Consider the following 14535-nt stretch of genomic DNA (forward strand, 5'->3'; position numbering starts at 1 on the left):
ATAGATCAAGACTCCTGAGGACATGTTGGGGGGGGAACATGAGAATGCCGATTTGGGGAACAAGAAAGAGATCCCTGGGGGGCAGTGAATTGAGGGAAGCTATTAATGAGGCCCAGAAGAGTCCTGAATTCTCACAGTTAAATAATTAGGAATAGGAGTAACTATAGCCCTTAGGATTTTAAGATCATTGCTCTCACAGTTATAATAGTAATCCCACTCTAGGGTTCTTTCACACATGGATAATCAAGAAGTCTCTAACTCATATTCCCCTCAAGGCTGGAAGAAGAAATTCCAAGGATGTTCATGAGCATGGACTCAAATGCTGCAGTGCTTTTGTCCAGTGTTTCAGTAGGCTGCTCTGTGGCTCTCTAATTGTTACAGCCTCTTCCCTGCCCATCCCACCCAACAAATTCAGGATTTGTGCTCCCTTTGTACATCTTCTCTTCCAAGCAAGGTCAGAGATTAACCTTGTATATCAGTATTAAAGAAAAAATTATCCCTTTTACCCACTGAACCCTCTCTAGCACAAGAGATAGATGACCATAATAGGACTTCCTACTAATTAGAAAACTCACCCTTTATACCATTCTTCCTCAGAGGCAAAAAAGAAAAAAAATCTGTCTGGGAGATTATATCCTCATAGCTGGCAGGCCTCTTGGTATCTGTATGTGTTGGCCTGGGGATAGGCAGAAAAAAGCTTCTAATAATTAGAGAGTGAGAGAAAGAAAAGAAAAAAAGGAAGAAATTGTTTTCATCCTGTCTAGAGACAGGAAGATGAACTAACAAACCTGATAGTTTAGCTCCTACAACTCTAGCCTGAAAAAGGTAAGAATACCCTAAAGCACTGGTGTCTTCTGAGAATGATTGGAAGCCATATGGAGCAACTCTCTCTTCAGCTGGCCATACTTCCTCCTCCCTTCTGATTTATTTCCCCTAAACAAAGGACTCATTGGTCAAGATTACCCCCAAGGCATGAGATGTGAAGAAGGTGATGGCTTCACATACTTACAACAGCATTTTTGGTTGAGAGATGCAAATGCCATGTTCTCCTGTGTCTTTTTTCAGGCCCAGAGCGCCATGACAGCCCAGGTATGCATCTGCATCTGGTTGGTCTGGGCGTCAGTCTTGGACTACATTCATGGCCAAGGTAAGCAACAGCATCATAGACTCAGAGCATCCTAGAATCACAGAATCTCAGTATCAGAAGGAACCTTGAAAGTCATCTAGATTGTCATCTTTCTCTTCTGTACTCTGATGGAAGTCTGTGCTTGAAAACTTCCAGTGATAGGGAGCTCGGTATATTCCAAAGCATATCTGTTAGGTGCTGTTAGAAAAATTCTTCCTCATATTAAGCCAAAATATGTTTTTTAATTTCAATTCATCAACCTCAATGTTGCCTTTTAAAATTAAATGAGATAAATTATTTTCCCCTGCTTTAGAAGATATAACTTTTCTCTTTGGGGTTAGATTGTGAAGCTGTAAACTTTAAGTCTTTGGGTTACTTCAGTTACCACAATACAATCATAGATTTAGATGTAGGAGGGATCTTGAAAACATTTTAATCTAAATCCTTCAATTTATAGATGGCACAACTGAGACCCACAGAGGTGAAGTCATTTGCCCAAGGTCAAACCTAGGATGCTAAATTCAGTACTCTTTCCATTGTATCATCATCCCCGGCACTCAGTTCAATAGGGAATCAGCAAAAAAAGACTCAGTTGTACCTAACCTTGATCCAAGGCAGTGTTGACTGTACATTTTCAGGGCCAGTGAAGTAGATACAGGTCCAGGATTGGATTCTGTGATAAATATCAAATAATCAGAGCAGCCTCATTTTCATGGACAGCCTTCAATGCATTTGGAATGGGGATGAGAGGATTGAGTTTTCACTGAAGTTGTTGTCTCCAGAGGTAGCGCATGGGTGAATTCATGCATAATGTTTGCTTTATGAGCAGGAATCGTCTGGCTGCTCACAAGCCAGGCTTCTGTCTGTCTGCTTAGGAACAGCACTGGGGTTGGATGCTGACTTCAGCCTGTCTATACAACAGTGCTAGTTAAATTTGATGTAAAGTTTAATTTTATCCAACGTCAAAAAGCCAGGATTGGATTTTCCAGCTGCAAGATTCAAAATGGAAATTTAAGCTGAGGGTGAAGAAGGATGATTAAAATCACCACTGGTGAATGTAGTATTGTCTGGGAGGAGGGGAACTCGAGGAGAATTCGATCTCATGCAAGCTGCATTTGTCAAACATTTTCCAAAAGCCTGATCCCCATGCAAGGCACAGTTTTGGTAGACAGAACAATATAATGTAGACTATTTTTATTTGATTTGATTTTAATTTTTTTGTTATGAATTTAAATGTTGATGAATATTTTAATATACAAATAAGTATAAAAAGAGGATTTTATAGGAAACAGCAAGCTTCCATTACATACAATTTGTTTTTTAATGTAATATATACAAAGTTTAACATTTTAGTCAGAAGGACATGCCTTTTTGTGACATCTTTTATGAATTTTCTTTTGTTTCATTCTCTGTATTTTTTAATGTTTGATTTGTGTTTCTTTTCCTGCCTCCCTCCCTCTCTCTATTCTTTCTGTTTCTTTTCCTCTCTCCCTCCTTTTCCCTCTATTATTACCTCTCTATTGATAGCTCATACTCTACTTCCCCAAAATCAAAGCTTTCTTATAACAAATATGTATAAGTAAATAAAACAAATCAACATGCTGACCACATTTGATAGTATGTATATTTCATTCCGCATCTCTGGTTCACCATGTATTTGACAAAGGATGGGAAGAAGACTCGTATATTTGGATTTTTAAAAAAAAGTCAAACAAGTAGATCTCATGACATTTTGAAATGTTATTTTGATAAATAAGAATATTTTTGAATATACAATTTTGTTTATCTATTCCTTCCCTATCTGAATCTCTGATTTATCTGAATCATTTTGCTATCAAAGCTAATGAAATATATCTCTATAGACTCTGGAACTTCAAGGAATGATAGAATAGAAATACTGTGTTTAATGAGAAGATGGGATTCTGAAGGCATGATTGTCCCCGAATTGATCAATCTTTCATAGCTACTTTCCTCTATCTTATTGTGTCTATTGTGTCAAGTTCCCTCCTAGTTCTATTCATTTCACTTGACATTAATTTATACAAGTTTTCCCAAGTTTCTTTGAATTATCATGTTTGTCATTTTTATGGCACAATAATATTCCACTTCATTCATATACCTCAATTTTATGACATTCCTATTTATTTTCTTTTCTTTAGTAAAAAGAAACTCCTAAGTGAGGAAATATTGAAGAAAATAAAATGTAACTCCCTAACAACAGAAAAAGGCCCATTTTATAGGAAAAGAAACTCAAATTTAGAGATGAAATATTTTGTTTAAGGTCATATAGCTTGTAAGTAACAAAATGGAGAACCAAATATAGCTTTTCTGTGTGGAGGTTCAATAAATTGCCCCTTATGCCATATTTACTCTTCAAGCTTTTGGACAAGAGGCAGGCTTTGACTCTAAGCCAGAAAGTCATACCGGATCTTCTTCTAGATGGTGTCACTAGGCTTTGGGGTAGGCATGGGGCAGGGAACAGAAGGCTTATTAAAGAGAAGAGACCAATATGCTCTGAGTACACACTGGCCTTTTCAAAGTCTCCACTTCAGATTTTCTCACTGAGGAAATTCTTGCCTTTTAATTTGGGGACTCCCAGAGAGACGATCATATCCTGAGGAGAGAGAGTTCTCAGATTCTTTCAGCTGTGAATATCTCCATTGTTCCTTTCTCTTGCCTCTCTCCCCCTTATGGATGTCCTCTTGAATACTGTCCCTTCCATATCTATATTCAAAGCTGTAAGAAGAAGCCCAGCTCTGTTCCTAGATTGGGGTAGTCTAGGGAACTAATGAATTTCATCCTTGATTTTCCAAGGAGTTAACCACATAGTAAAAGGCTTCAAGAAGTTCCTGCTAGAAGCAAAGATGTTGACATGTCTTTAACTTTCCCTCCCAGAGATGGCCCCCTGAAACTGCTACTGGCCCCAAGAGGCCATATCTTGAAACTCAATATCCAGGGTCTTGGACATTTCTTTAGAGTAGGAACCATGGCGTAGTTTCCCCAACTCATGCTAAGTCCCTTTATTCTTTTCTATGTATCTTCTGCTTATCATCTTTCTGTTCCCAGTCAAGAGGACCTAAACCTTACCTTTAATTTTGTATAGGAAGAGTAGACAAGGGGTAGGAAGAGAAAATTAGCTTTCCTTTTGGACTTTATGATCCAACTATGCTCTCCTGTATCCACAGTCTCAGTTTTCATTGTTTGTGAATTATTCACCTGGGCAGTTACTTCCTGATGTTTTCTTTTTACAAATAAATTTTATTGATATTTTTTGTTCTTGTATCACTCATATTTCCCATTGAATCTTTCTCTTTCCTCTTTCTCTGAAAGAACCATTCTTTATAATAAAGAACTTTTTAAAGGAAGAGAAAAAAGTTAGTAAAACAAAACAGTACACCTAAAAATTTTAACATTATATGCAATGCTCCATATTTGTAAACTCCTACCTATGCAAAGAAGCAAGGAAAGATATTTTCTCATATTTCTTCTTTCAGAACAAGCATGGTCATTATAATTTTTGCAGCATTTAATTTTGATTATTTTGTGATTATTCCTTTAGATTTACACTGTTGAAGTTATTATGTATATTTCTCTTGTCCTATTTATTTCACTTTGCATTAGTTCATATAAGTCTTTCCATGTCTCTCTAATTTGTTTGTAATTTTCAATGGCATTACTTAGTCTTCTGATCTTTACTATGCAAAAGTAAAATAATATAATCATTTTGGAATATATAGAGACAAACTTTCTTTTTTTGGTCATTAACTTCTTTAGTATATATGCCTAGTAGTGGAATCTTTGGTGAATTCATAATTGATTTCCAGAATGATTGTAGTGATTCACCATCTACCAAAAAAAATTATATTGTAATATAGTGTGCTTGACTTTCTATAGTCCCTTCATCAATGACTCTTATTGCTATCTTTTGTCATTTTTGTTAATTTTCCAAGTGTAAAGTGAAATCTTGAGGTTATGTTGAGTTGCCTTTGTCTTATGGTTTGACTAAGGTTTTTAATAGTTTGCAATTCTCATTTTAAAAATTATTAATTCATGTCCCTTTATTCTTTCTCTATTGGGAGATGGCTTTTGGATTTATATACTTTTATCAATTGTCTACATATTTTAAATCTCAAACCTTTTTCAGAGATTTTTTATGCAAAGATTTTTTCCCCAGTCAATTGCTTCCCTTCTTTACCTAGCTGAACTAATTTTGTTTCTGCAAGAACATTTCAATTTTATGTAATCAAAATTATTTATTTTATCTTTTTCTTTTGCTTATTTTAATTGTTTAAGGAAACAGCCCTACCCATAGTTGAAAAATTTCTAACTATAAGATGGTACTTCTCCATAGACATTTCACTCTCATTTTCCCTATTCTCCAGGCAATTGGAGTTCAAGGGATTGTAGAATTTGAAATTGAAAGCAACCTTTAAGATCACCTAGTACAAACTAATTTGATTAACCAGGGAACTAAGACCTTGAAAGAGTAAGTTATCATTCCATGGTAGTTAGTGATAGAACAAAGGTTCAAACTCAAGACTTGTGAGTTAAAATACTATATTATTTCCATTATAGTCAAGAAGCCAATTGTAATAAATAACTGTACAATAAGGCTGTATTATTTACTAAATTCTATGATTGTCCCATGGGTGACTCAGAAGGAGTAATATCCCCTCTCCTCAGGGAGTTCAAAATCTAACTAAGGAGATGATATTCAGAAAAATCAGAAAACACTTTTGGATAGCATATTACTAAGTGGTTATTTTTTGTTTTGTTTTGTCAATTATGGAATGTTGAAAGGTATCCACTTTGGAGTGTAATCTTCAATGGAAATTCATGGGACATAGCTAAGAAGCACATGAGAAGAGAAGCTATAGTGACTGATGATATGCACTAGTGGAGGGAGTGCCAACACTGATAATTTAATGGATCCATCAAAGTGCTGATGTTTATAACTAAGTGTTCACATCACATAGTGAAGGCTGAAAATACTATAAGATAAAGAGAAGGGGCCATCTGTGAGGGTTGGAAAATAGAGCAGGCAAAGTGGATCATAATTTGGGCTTTGAAGGATGGGATTTGAATAAATCCAAGGGAAGAGAAAAAGTAATCCAGACTGAGGAACAATTTGAGCAAGGGCACAGTGGTGAAGATAAAATGGAAATAGAATAAGGGAATTTAGAGCTGGGAGGAACTTAAAAAATAGCTAGTTTCTATGCTAATTTACACAAGAAAAAGCTAAGGTCCAGATTGGTTAAGAGATTTGTGCAGTGTTATCCAGATCTTAGAACTCTTTCCACTAGATCTGTTCTTTACTTCCTTCAGAACTGTTTTTCTACATGATGTTTTTCCTGAGCTTCCCTAATGACTAATATCCTCCCTCCCCAAATTTCCTTAAGTTTATTTTGGGTAAACTTTATTCCGTGTTATTTATGTGCATATTCTCTTCCCTAATTGAATGTAAGCTAAATGATGTCACAGATTATTCTATCTCTTAGCACCTGTCATAGTGTCTAACATACAGTGGGCACTTAACAAATATTTATTGCTTGATTGATCAGGGAAATGGTCAGTGGGGGGAGGAGATGATGCTCTTGAGCAAATACTCTATTAGAATGACATAGGATATAAAACTGGAGAACTATAGGTATATGAAATTTTTCAATCTATGAATCAGAGAGAATTAGGGATTCTCACCCTCTGCTCTATTACCTCAGGCATACGCAAGGCCAATAAGAGTTTGATTTAGGACTATTTGCTGTTCTAAATTTTCAGAGTCATTTTTCCTTCCCACCCCATTAGTCCATACCCCAGAGAGATAATGGAAAGTTTTATGTGTCCTAATGGAATTTAATTCAATTCAACAAACTTTTTCTTAGTCCTGTCCCTATCCTAAAAGTGAATCTGAGAGTAAGCTCAAGTGGTCAGTAAGAGGACTGTAAGCTTTAGAGCTATAAAAGTTCTTAAAGATTATATATTCCAATCTTTTCATTTTACAGACGAAGAAATTGAGGTCCAAAATAGGTTGCCCAGGTAGTGAATATCAGATATGGGATTCAAAACTTGTCCTCTTGAGTGTAAAGCCCGAACTCTTCCCACTACACCACTTCTGTTGCACCTTAGTGTCTCATCAGCAGTTTTTTGTCCCCGTGTTGTGTCTATGCGCTTGTGCTAGGAAATCCACATCTGTGGCCTGCCCTAGGGCCCTCGGACTGGGACAAGTTGCCAGCTGCTGTCTCAGCTCTTTCTGTCATAAGTAATTTCTCATGCTCTGCCAAGCTTGGAGACTCCTCTCTGCAGCTGGCCTGAACCATCTTACTTGGGGGAAAATTTACTCCAACAATTGGAAGTGGTGCCCCTCAGGATGTCCATACCCCAGGTTTCCCATTTCATTTCTCATATTCAAAGACCATTTTCAATATAGATGAAATTATAGATTTATATATTGGTTTATGGGTCATTTTCTGTTTGAGTTAGTCTTCAGACTGGGGCTCTGTGATAATAAATTCAGTATTTGTTCTACTCCCATCCTATATCCCACCACTGCCCTTGAAACTTTCCCCCTTCTTCCCCCACCCCTGCCATAGAAGTTTTGAGTGAAGAGTTATTTTTCCACTAAGACTTATGGTTTCTTAACATTGCATTGCAATACCTTGCTTTTTTAACCTCTTCCAAAAATTTCCATGTTCTATCTTTTAATAAAACATTTTTAAAATCCTTCAGTTATCTTTTATTGACATTAAATTAAGAATTTATTACAATTTTTATAACTTACAAATCTTCAACATCTACTAAAGATAACATAATATACACAGGTGTTTATTTATTGATAGTAATTTATAATGCTCAAGTTTATAACAGAAAATAATCATAATTAATAATATTAATGTGATGAGAGTAATTGTTTTTTAACTCAAAGTTTTTCAAAACGTGGTATTATTGATGACACTGTTACTTCTTTTTAAATTTCTAATCTAGTACATTATTTTGTCTTTATAATAACCAATGTTAACAAGATAATTGAATATAGTGTGCATCATCATTTAATTTGACAAACCTTAGAACCCTTTGTTCACTTATAGCCCAAATATAACATTTACTGATTCAAATACTTGTTTTCAACTTACTATTACAGGACAAGTCTATTAGCAATTCTCATTCAGATGGAACAAGACTGAATGTAACATAACCATCCATGTTAGATTAATTCCTTACCATTAATATTTAGAAATATGTAGTGAATGTAAAGTAAAAATGTCTTATGTTGACAGGTCAAATGACTAACAATCAGATATTTACTTGCTTTCATTTCATTTGACAATCAGAGGTTTTTAAAAATTGGAAAACAAAATTATTAATTGTTAAATGTATCTTTCATCATTCTACTTTATTTTGAAAATGCTGTCACTTTATCTTTCTGGATCAAATCATGAATCTGAGTCATGTTAGTTTATTTAAAATTTAAAAAAATATCCATCAATTATGAATTTTGAGAAGGGAATTATCAAAAGTTAGCTTGCTTCATCTTCATTATTATTATTGAGAAAAATGAGAACCTCCTTTTTTAGATTAAATATACATCAAAGTATTGTAATTTGAGAAAGATATCATGTTTCATAATAGATAAAAAACAGACATCAGTCTGGTAACCCTGAGTTTAAGTTCTCCCTCTGACACATGGTTCCACACACTGATAATAGGGTGGGTAAGAGAATTGTTGACCAATAAAAATCTTCCTATTTTGCACCATAAGTGAATAAAATAACAGATTTAAAGATATTTATTTTTTCTATTCAATAAACATTTATTTAAAACCTACTTTATACCATACCCTTTGCTAAGTGCTGGGAATACAAATAAGAAAAAGAAATCTAGTTGCTGACATCTAAAAGCTTATAATCTATTGGAGACACCAACACAGAAAAGGAAACAAGAAAGTTGGATGTGGGGGATGGCCAAGGGATATATATATAGCAAGGATGTGTAGTTCCATAGAGTTAAAACCAGGCAGAACAGCAGATGTAAAGTAAACCGAATTGAAATTTCTACCCTCTATAAAGGAAGACTTTGAGAAATATTTGTACTCCATCTCCAGCCTCCAGTCTGGGGAGAAGAGAGGAAGTTGAAGGGGACTGATGTCCAGGTTTGTGTGACCAGCGTGATGATGAGATGAGAAGACTTAAGTTTACCCTGGAAGGAGCATCTTTTTTCTTAGAGTTGAAACCAGGCAGACCAGCAGATGGAAAGTAAAGTGAGCAAGTCATTTCATTACATATGTATGGTATGCTGTTGATTTGATGCTATTACTTTCCAAACTAATTGGCAACAATGTCATATCAATAAAAATTTTCAACATAATCAATGACATTTTTAATGAAAATTATATAATGTGAAAGAATTGTATTGGACTCAATAATGAAAGAACTGCAAATACAAAAGTATTACTGTCCTTACTCTTTTACATTTTAATAGGGAACCTGAAGGAAGAGAAATTACAAATAGGAATATGGTGACCTGACAGGTTTCCCATCTGAGAATTCTTAGGGCTGGAAAGTGGAGTCAAAAGGGAGTTGATTAATATATTAGTTCTAGCAACAATGTCAATGTTGCTATAATTATAGTGTCTAGAGGTGGGGGATAAATAATGACAAGAATATGTCTTTGGTGATTTGTGAAGATGCTCAGGACTAGTTAGATAGAATGGACTTTGTCAGCTTGGGCTCATATTCTCACTAGTCAAGACAGTGACCTGACTAGTCAGGTCCAAGCTGGAATCATAAAACTGAGGAGACTGTCACCCAGGTCTCCAGAGATTCAGCAGTACAAAGGATGCAATGGTAAGGCATGTGGCCATAATATGACAGGTGGAGTGACAGATACAATAGATGATATTTTCTGGATTCGAAGCTTTTTATTTTTTTCTGTATTTCATTACTTAAACTATATCTTTGGTTTTTTTAAAATTAGTTTGAGATATTCCATGGGATCTTCTTTCCAAACCTATCATATATTCAGCACTCTTTAAGGGATACATTTCATATTAAAATAATTAGAAACAAAAATTTAAGACTATAAAATTTAAATTTGTTGAAAACTTCAAATAATTTATTATAATTTCTCAAATAATTGAAATTTTATTTTTTAATTTAAAACTAAATACAAAATAAAAAAATAGAAAAAGTAAATTTAAAAAAAATTGTCACGTGCTCAGAAGAATATCAGAGAAGATTCAAGATATGTAACAATAAATTTCCATTTCAAGAGAACACAAGAAAGAAGACATTACATTCATGACTGTCCACTTTTGCTTTCTTATAAATTATTCTTTTGTTCTGTTCTGTGTACTTTATTATTTTATTCTTTTTTCCCTCCTTTTATCCCTCTTCACCTCCCCCAAGCAGGCTACAGTTAAGCATAAATATATTTATATATACATGTGTGTATATATGCACATAGGTACATGTATTTATATAGATATATGTATCTGTGTGTGTGTGAGTGTGTGTGTATATATGCATATAAGTATATGTAAGTATATAGATATATGTGTATACACACATGTACCTATATGAATATATACACACATATATACATACATTTACACATATATAAACATACATCTAGGAGAATATTAATATGGCTGATTTAATGAAGATTTTTCTTTTGATTGAATCTTTAAGTTGGGCTTTGAGATCAATGGTTGCAGTCTTACTTTTTAAAAAATAAATATCTTCCGGTTAAGATGGCGGAGAGGAGGCTCACAGTTGCATAAGCTCCGCGCTTTCTCTCACTATCCACTTCATTACAAGCCTCTGAATCAATGCTTGACTGAAAAAAAAACCCACAAATAGTTACCAAGAGAAGCCATCCTTGAGATCCGCCAAGAAAGGTCTGTCTTTACTGGAGGGCTGGGGCGGTTTTAGATCGGGCGCAGGCGGCAGGCAGCAGCAGTGAGAGCACGGGAGCAGACTGGAGAGGGGGTGGAGAGTGATCGTAGCCGTTTCTGCGGGGAGAGCTTCGCTACAGGTTTGGATACTTTCCTCCGGCAGCAAGTCAACTGCCCAGCAGAGAAGCTAAAAACACCGGGGCTGAAGAATACAACCCCAAACAGCTGGAGTCTCTCAGGACCTGGCTGCCCCCCCTTCCCCCCCCCCTCAGTGACTCAGCACGCTTTGGGATCTCAGAGCGCAGGCGCAGCACAGTCCTGCTAGTGCCTCACTGCTGCCCCCTGCAGTCTGTAGAGGAAGCTCGATAACACACCCAGCCCCCCCCCCCCCCAAAGAAAGACTCCAGTTTTTTCTGTTTTTCTTTGGTAGTTTGTCTCTGATTAATAGACAGAATGAGCAAGAAGCTGAAGAGGACTTTAACCCTTGACAGCTTCTACACAGATAGAGAGCAGACTCTAAATCCTGAGGAGACTAAAAACAGGCAGTCCCCAGGTGATTCCCCAAAGGAGGAGATTGTCTGTTCCTCAGCACAGATGAACCTCATAGAAGTGATTAAAAAGGCTCTCACAAGGGAGCTAGAAGAAAAATGGGGAAAGCAGAGTGAGGCTTGGGAAAAGGAGAGGGAGGCTTGGCAAAAGAGCCTGGAGAAAGTTAAAGAGAGAGTGGATAAAGAAGTAAAATCCTTGAAAAATAGGATTAGTGAACTGGAAACAGAAAACAGCTCTCTAAAAAACAAAATTGGCGAAATGGAAAAAAATTCCACAGAACAAAAGAACTCAATGGGACAATTAGAGAAAGATTTTAAAAAAGTGAGTGAAGAGAACACTTCACTGAAAATCAGAATTGAACAAGTGGAATTGAATGACTCGAGGAGACAAGAAGAATCAGTCAAGCAAATCCAAAAAAATCAAACAATGGAGAAAAATGTGAAATACCTTCTGGGGAAGACAACAGACCTGGAAAACAGATCCAGGAGAGACAATCTGAGAATCATTGGACTCCCAGAAAAACATGATGAAAAAAAGAGCCTGGACACTGTCTTCCAGGAAATTATCAAAGAGAACTGCCCAGAAGTCATAGGAACAGAGGAAAAAATAAACATTGAAAGGATTCATCGATCACCCACTGAAAGGGATCCTAAAATCAAAACACCAAGGAATATAGTGGCCAAATGCCAGAACCCTCAGATGAAAGAAAAAATATTGCAAGCGGCTAGAAAAACCCAATTCAAGTATCAAGGAGCCACAATAAGGATCACCCAGGATCTGGCAGCATCCACATTAAAAGATCGAAGGGCCTGGAATATGATATTCCGAAAGGCTAAGGAACTTGGTATGCAACCAAAAATAACTTACCCAGCGAGAATGAGCATCTTTTTCCAGGGAAGAAGATGGACATTCAACGAAGTAAGCGAATTTCATCTATTTCTGATGAAAAAACCAGAACTTAACAAAAAGTTTGATCTACAAATATAGAACTCAAGAGAAATCTAAAAAGGTAAAGATTAATCTTGGGAACTATATTTTGACTATATAGATGTATAAAGAATACATGTATACCTTGTTCTAGAAATTGATGTGGAAAGGACATTGTACCAGAAAAAGGGTAAAGTGGGGGTAGTACATCTCATGAAGAGGCATAGGAAACTTATTATATCTGAGAGAAAGAATGGAGGGGGATGAATATAGTGGGTATCTTACTGCCTTCAGAATTGGCTTTAAGTGAAAAATCTTAAGACATATTCAATCTATGGTGAAACTTCTCCCATCTCATTGAAAAGTGAGAAGGGAAAAGTGGAAAGGGAAGGAATAAGCTAAGTGGAAGGGAATACGGGAACTGGGAGGGAAAGGGGTAAGATAGGGGGAGGAACTCTAAGGCGGGGGGAGGGACACTAAAAAGGGAGGGCTGTGAGAAGCAAGGGGTGCTCACAAGCTTAATACTTGGAAGGGGGGGAAAGGGGAAAGAAGGGAGGAAAGCATAAACCGGGGTTAACAAGATGGCAAGTAATACAGAATTGGTCATTCTAACCATAAACGTGAATGGGGTAAACTCCCCCATAAAGAGGAAGCGGTTAGCAGAATGGATTAAAAGCCAGAATCCTACAATATGTTGTTTACAGGAAACACACCTGAAGCGGGGAGATACATGCAGGTTAAAGGTAAAAGGTTGGAGCAAAATCTACTATGCTTCAGGTGAAGTCAAAAAAGCAGGGGTAGCCATCCTGATCTCAGATCAAGCTAAAGCAAAAATTGACCTAATTAAAAGAGATAAGGAAGGACACTATATCTTGCTAAAGGGTAGCATGGATAATGAAGCACTATCTATATTAAACATATATGCACCAAGTGGGGTAGCATCTAAATTCTTAAAAGAGAAACTAAGAGAGCTGCAAGAAGAAATAGACAGTAAAACTATAATAGTGGGAGATCTTAACCTTGCACTCTCAGAATTAGATAAATCAAACCACAAAATAAATAAGAAAGAAGTCAAAGAGGTAAATAGAATACTAGAAAAGTTAGATATGATAGATCTCTGGAGAAAATGTAATGGAGACAGAAAGGAATACACTTTCTTTTCAGCAGTTCATGGAACCTATACAAAAATTGACCATATATTAGGACATAAAAACCTCAAACTCAAATGTAGTAAGGCAGAAATGGTAAATGCATCCTTTTCAGACCACGATGCAATGAAAATTACATTCAACAAAAAAGCAGGGGAAGTAGACCAAAAAATAATTGGAAACTAAATAATCTCATACTAAAGAATGATTGGGTGAAACAGCAAATCATAGACATAATTAATAACTTCACCCAAGAAAACGATAATAATGAGACATCATACCAAAATGTATGGGATGCAGCCAAAGCGGTAATAAGGGGAAATTTCATATCTCTAGAGGCCTATTTGTATAAAATAGAGAAAGAGAAGGTCAATGAATTGGGTTTGCAATTAAAAATGCTAGAAAAGGAACAAATTAAAAACCCCCAGTCAAACACTAAACTTGAAATTCTAAAAGTAAAAGGTGAGATCAATAAAATTGAAAGTAAAAAAACTATTGAATTGATTAATAAAACTAAGAGTTGGTTCTATGAAAAAACCAACAAAATAGACAAACCCTTAGTAAATCTGATTAAAAAAAGGAAAGAGGAAAATCAAATTGTTAGTCTTAAAAATGAAAAGGGAGAACTCGCCACTAACGAAGAGGAAATTAGAGCAATAATTAGGAGTTACTTTGCCCAACTTTATGCCAATAAATTCGACAACTTAAATGAAATAGAAAAATACCTCCAAAAATACAGCTTGCCCAAACTAACAGAGGAAGAAGTAAATATCCTAAACAGTCCCATCTCAGAAAAAGAAATAGAACAAACTATCAATCAACTCCCTAAGAAAAAATCCCCAGGACCAGATGGATTTACATGTGAATTCTACCAAACATTTAAAGAACAATTAACTCCA

The 14535-nt window shown here is 35.8% G+C and overlaps 1 protein-coding gene across 1 annotated transcript in view; it reads left to right on the forward strand.

Annotated features, from left to right (window-relative positions):
• The first annotated feature begins 1034 nt into the window (after window positions 1-1034).
• Window positions 1035-14535, forward strand: part of COL20A1 (collagen type XX alpha 1 chain) — a 72428-nt gene continuing 58927 nt past the window's right edge. The window contains exon 1 of the mRNA XM_051976750.1: window positions 1035-1147. Coding sequence (XP_051832710.1) covers window positions 1042-1147 — 106 coding nt within the window. The 5' untranslated portion in view covers window positions 1035-1041. The remainder of the gene's footprint in view (window positions 1148-14535) is intronic.

The sequence above is a fragment of the Antechinus flavipes genome, chromosome 2 (genome assembly GCF_016432865.1).
Source record: "Antechinus flavipes isolate AdamAnt ecotype Samford, QLD, Australia chromosome 2, AdamAnt_v2, whole genome shotgun sequence".
Lineage (NCBI taxonomy): Eukaryota > Metazoa > Chordata > Mammalia > Dasyuromorphia > Dasyuridae > Antechinus > Antechinus flavipes.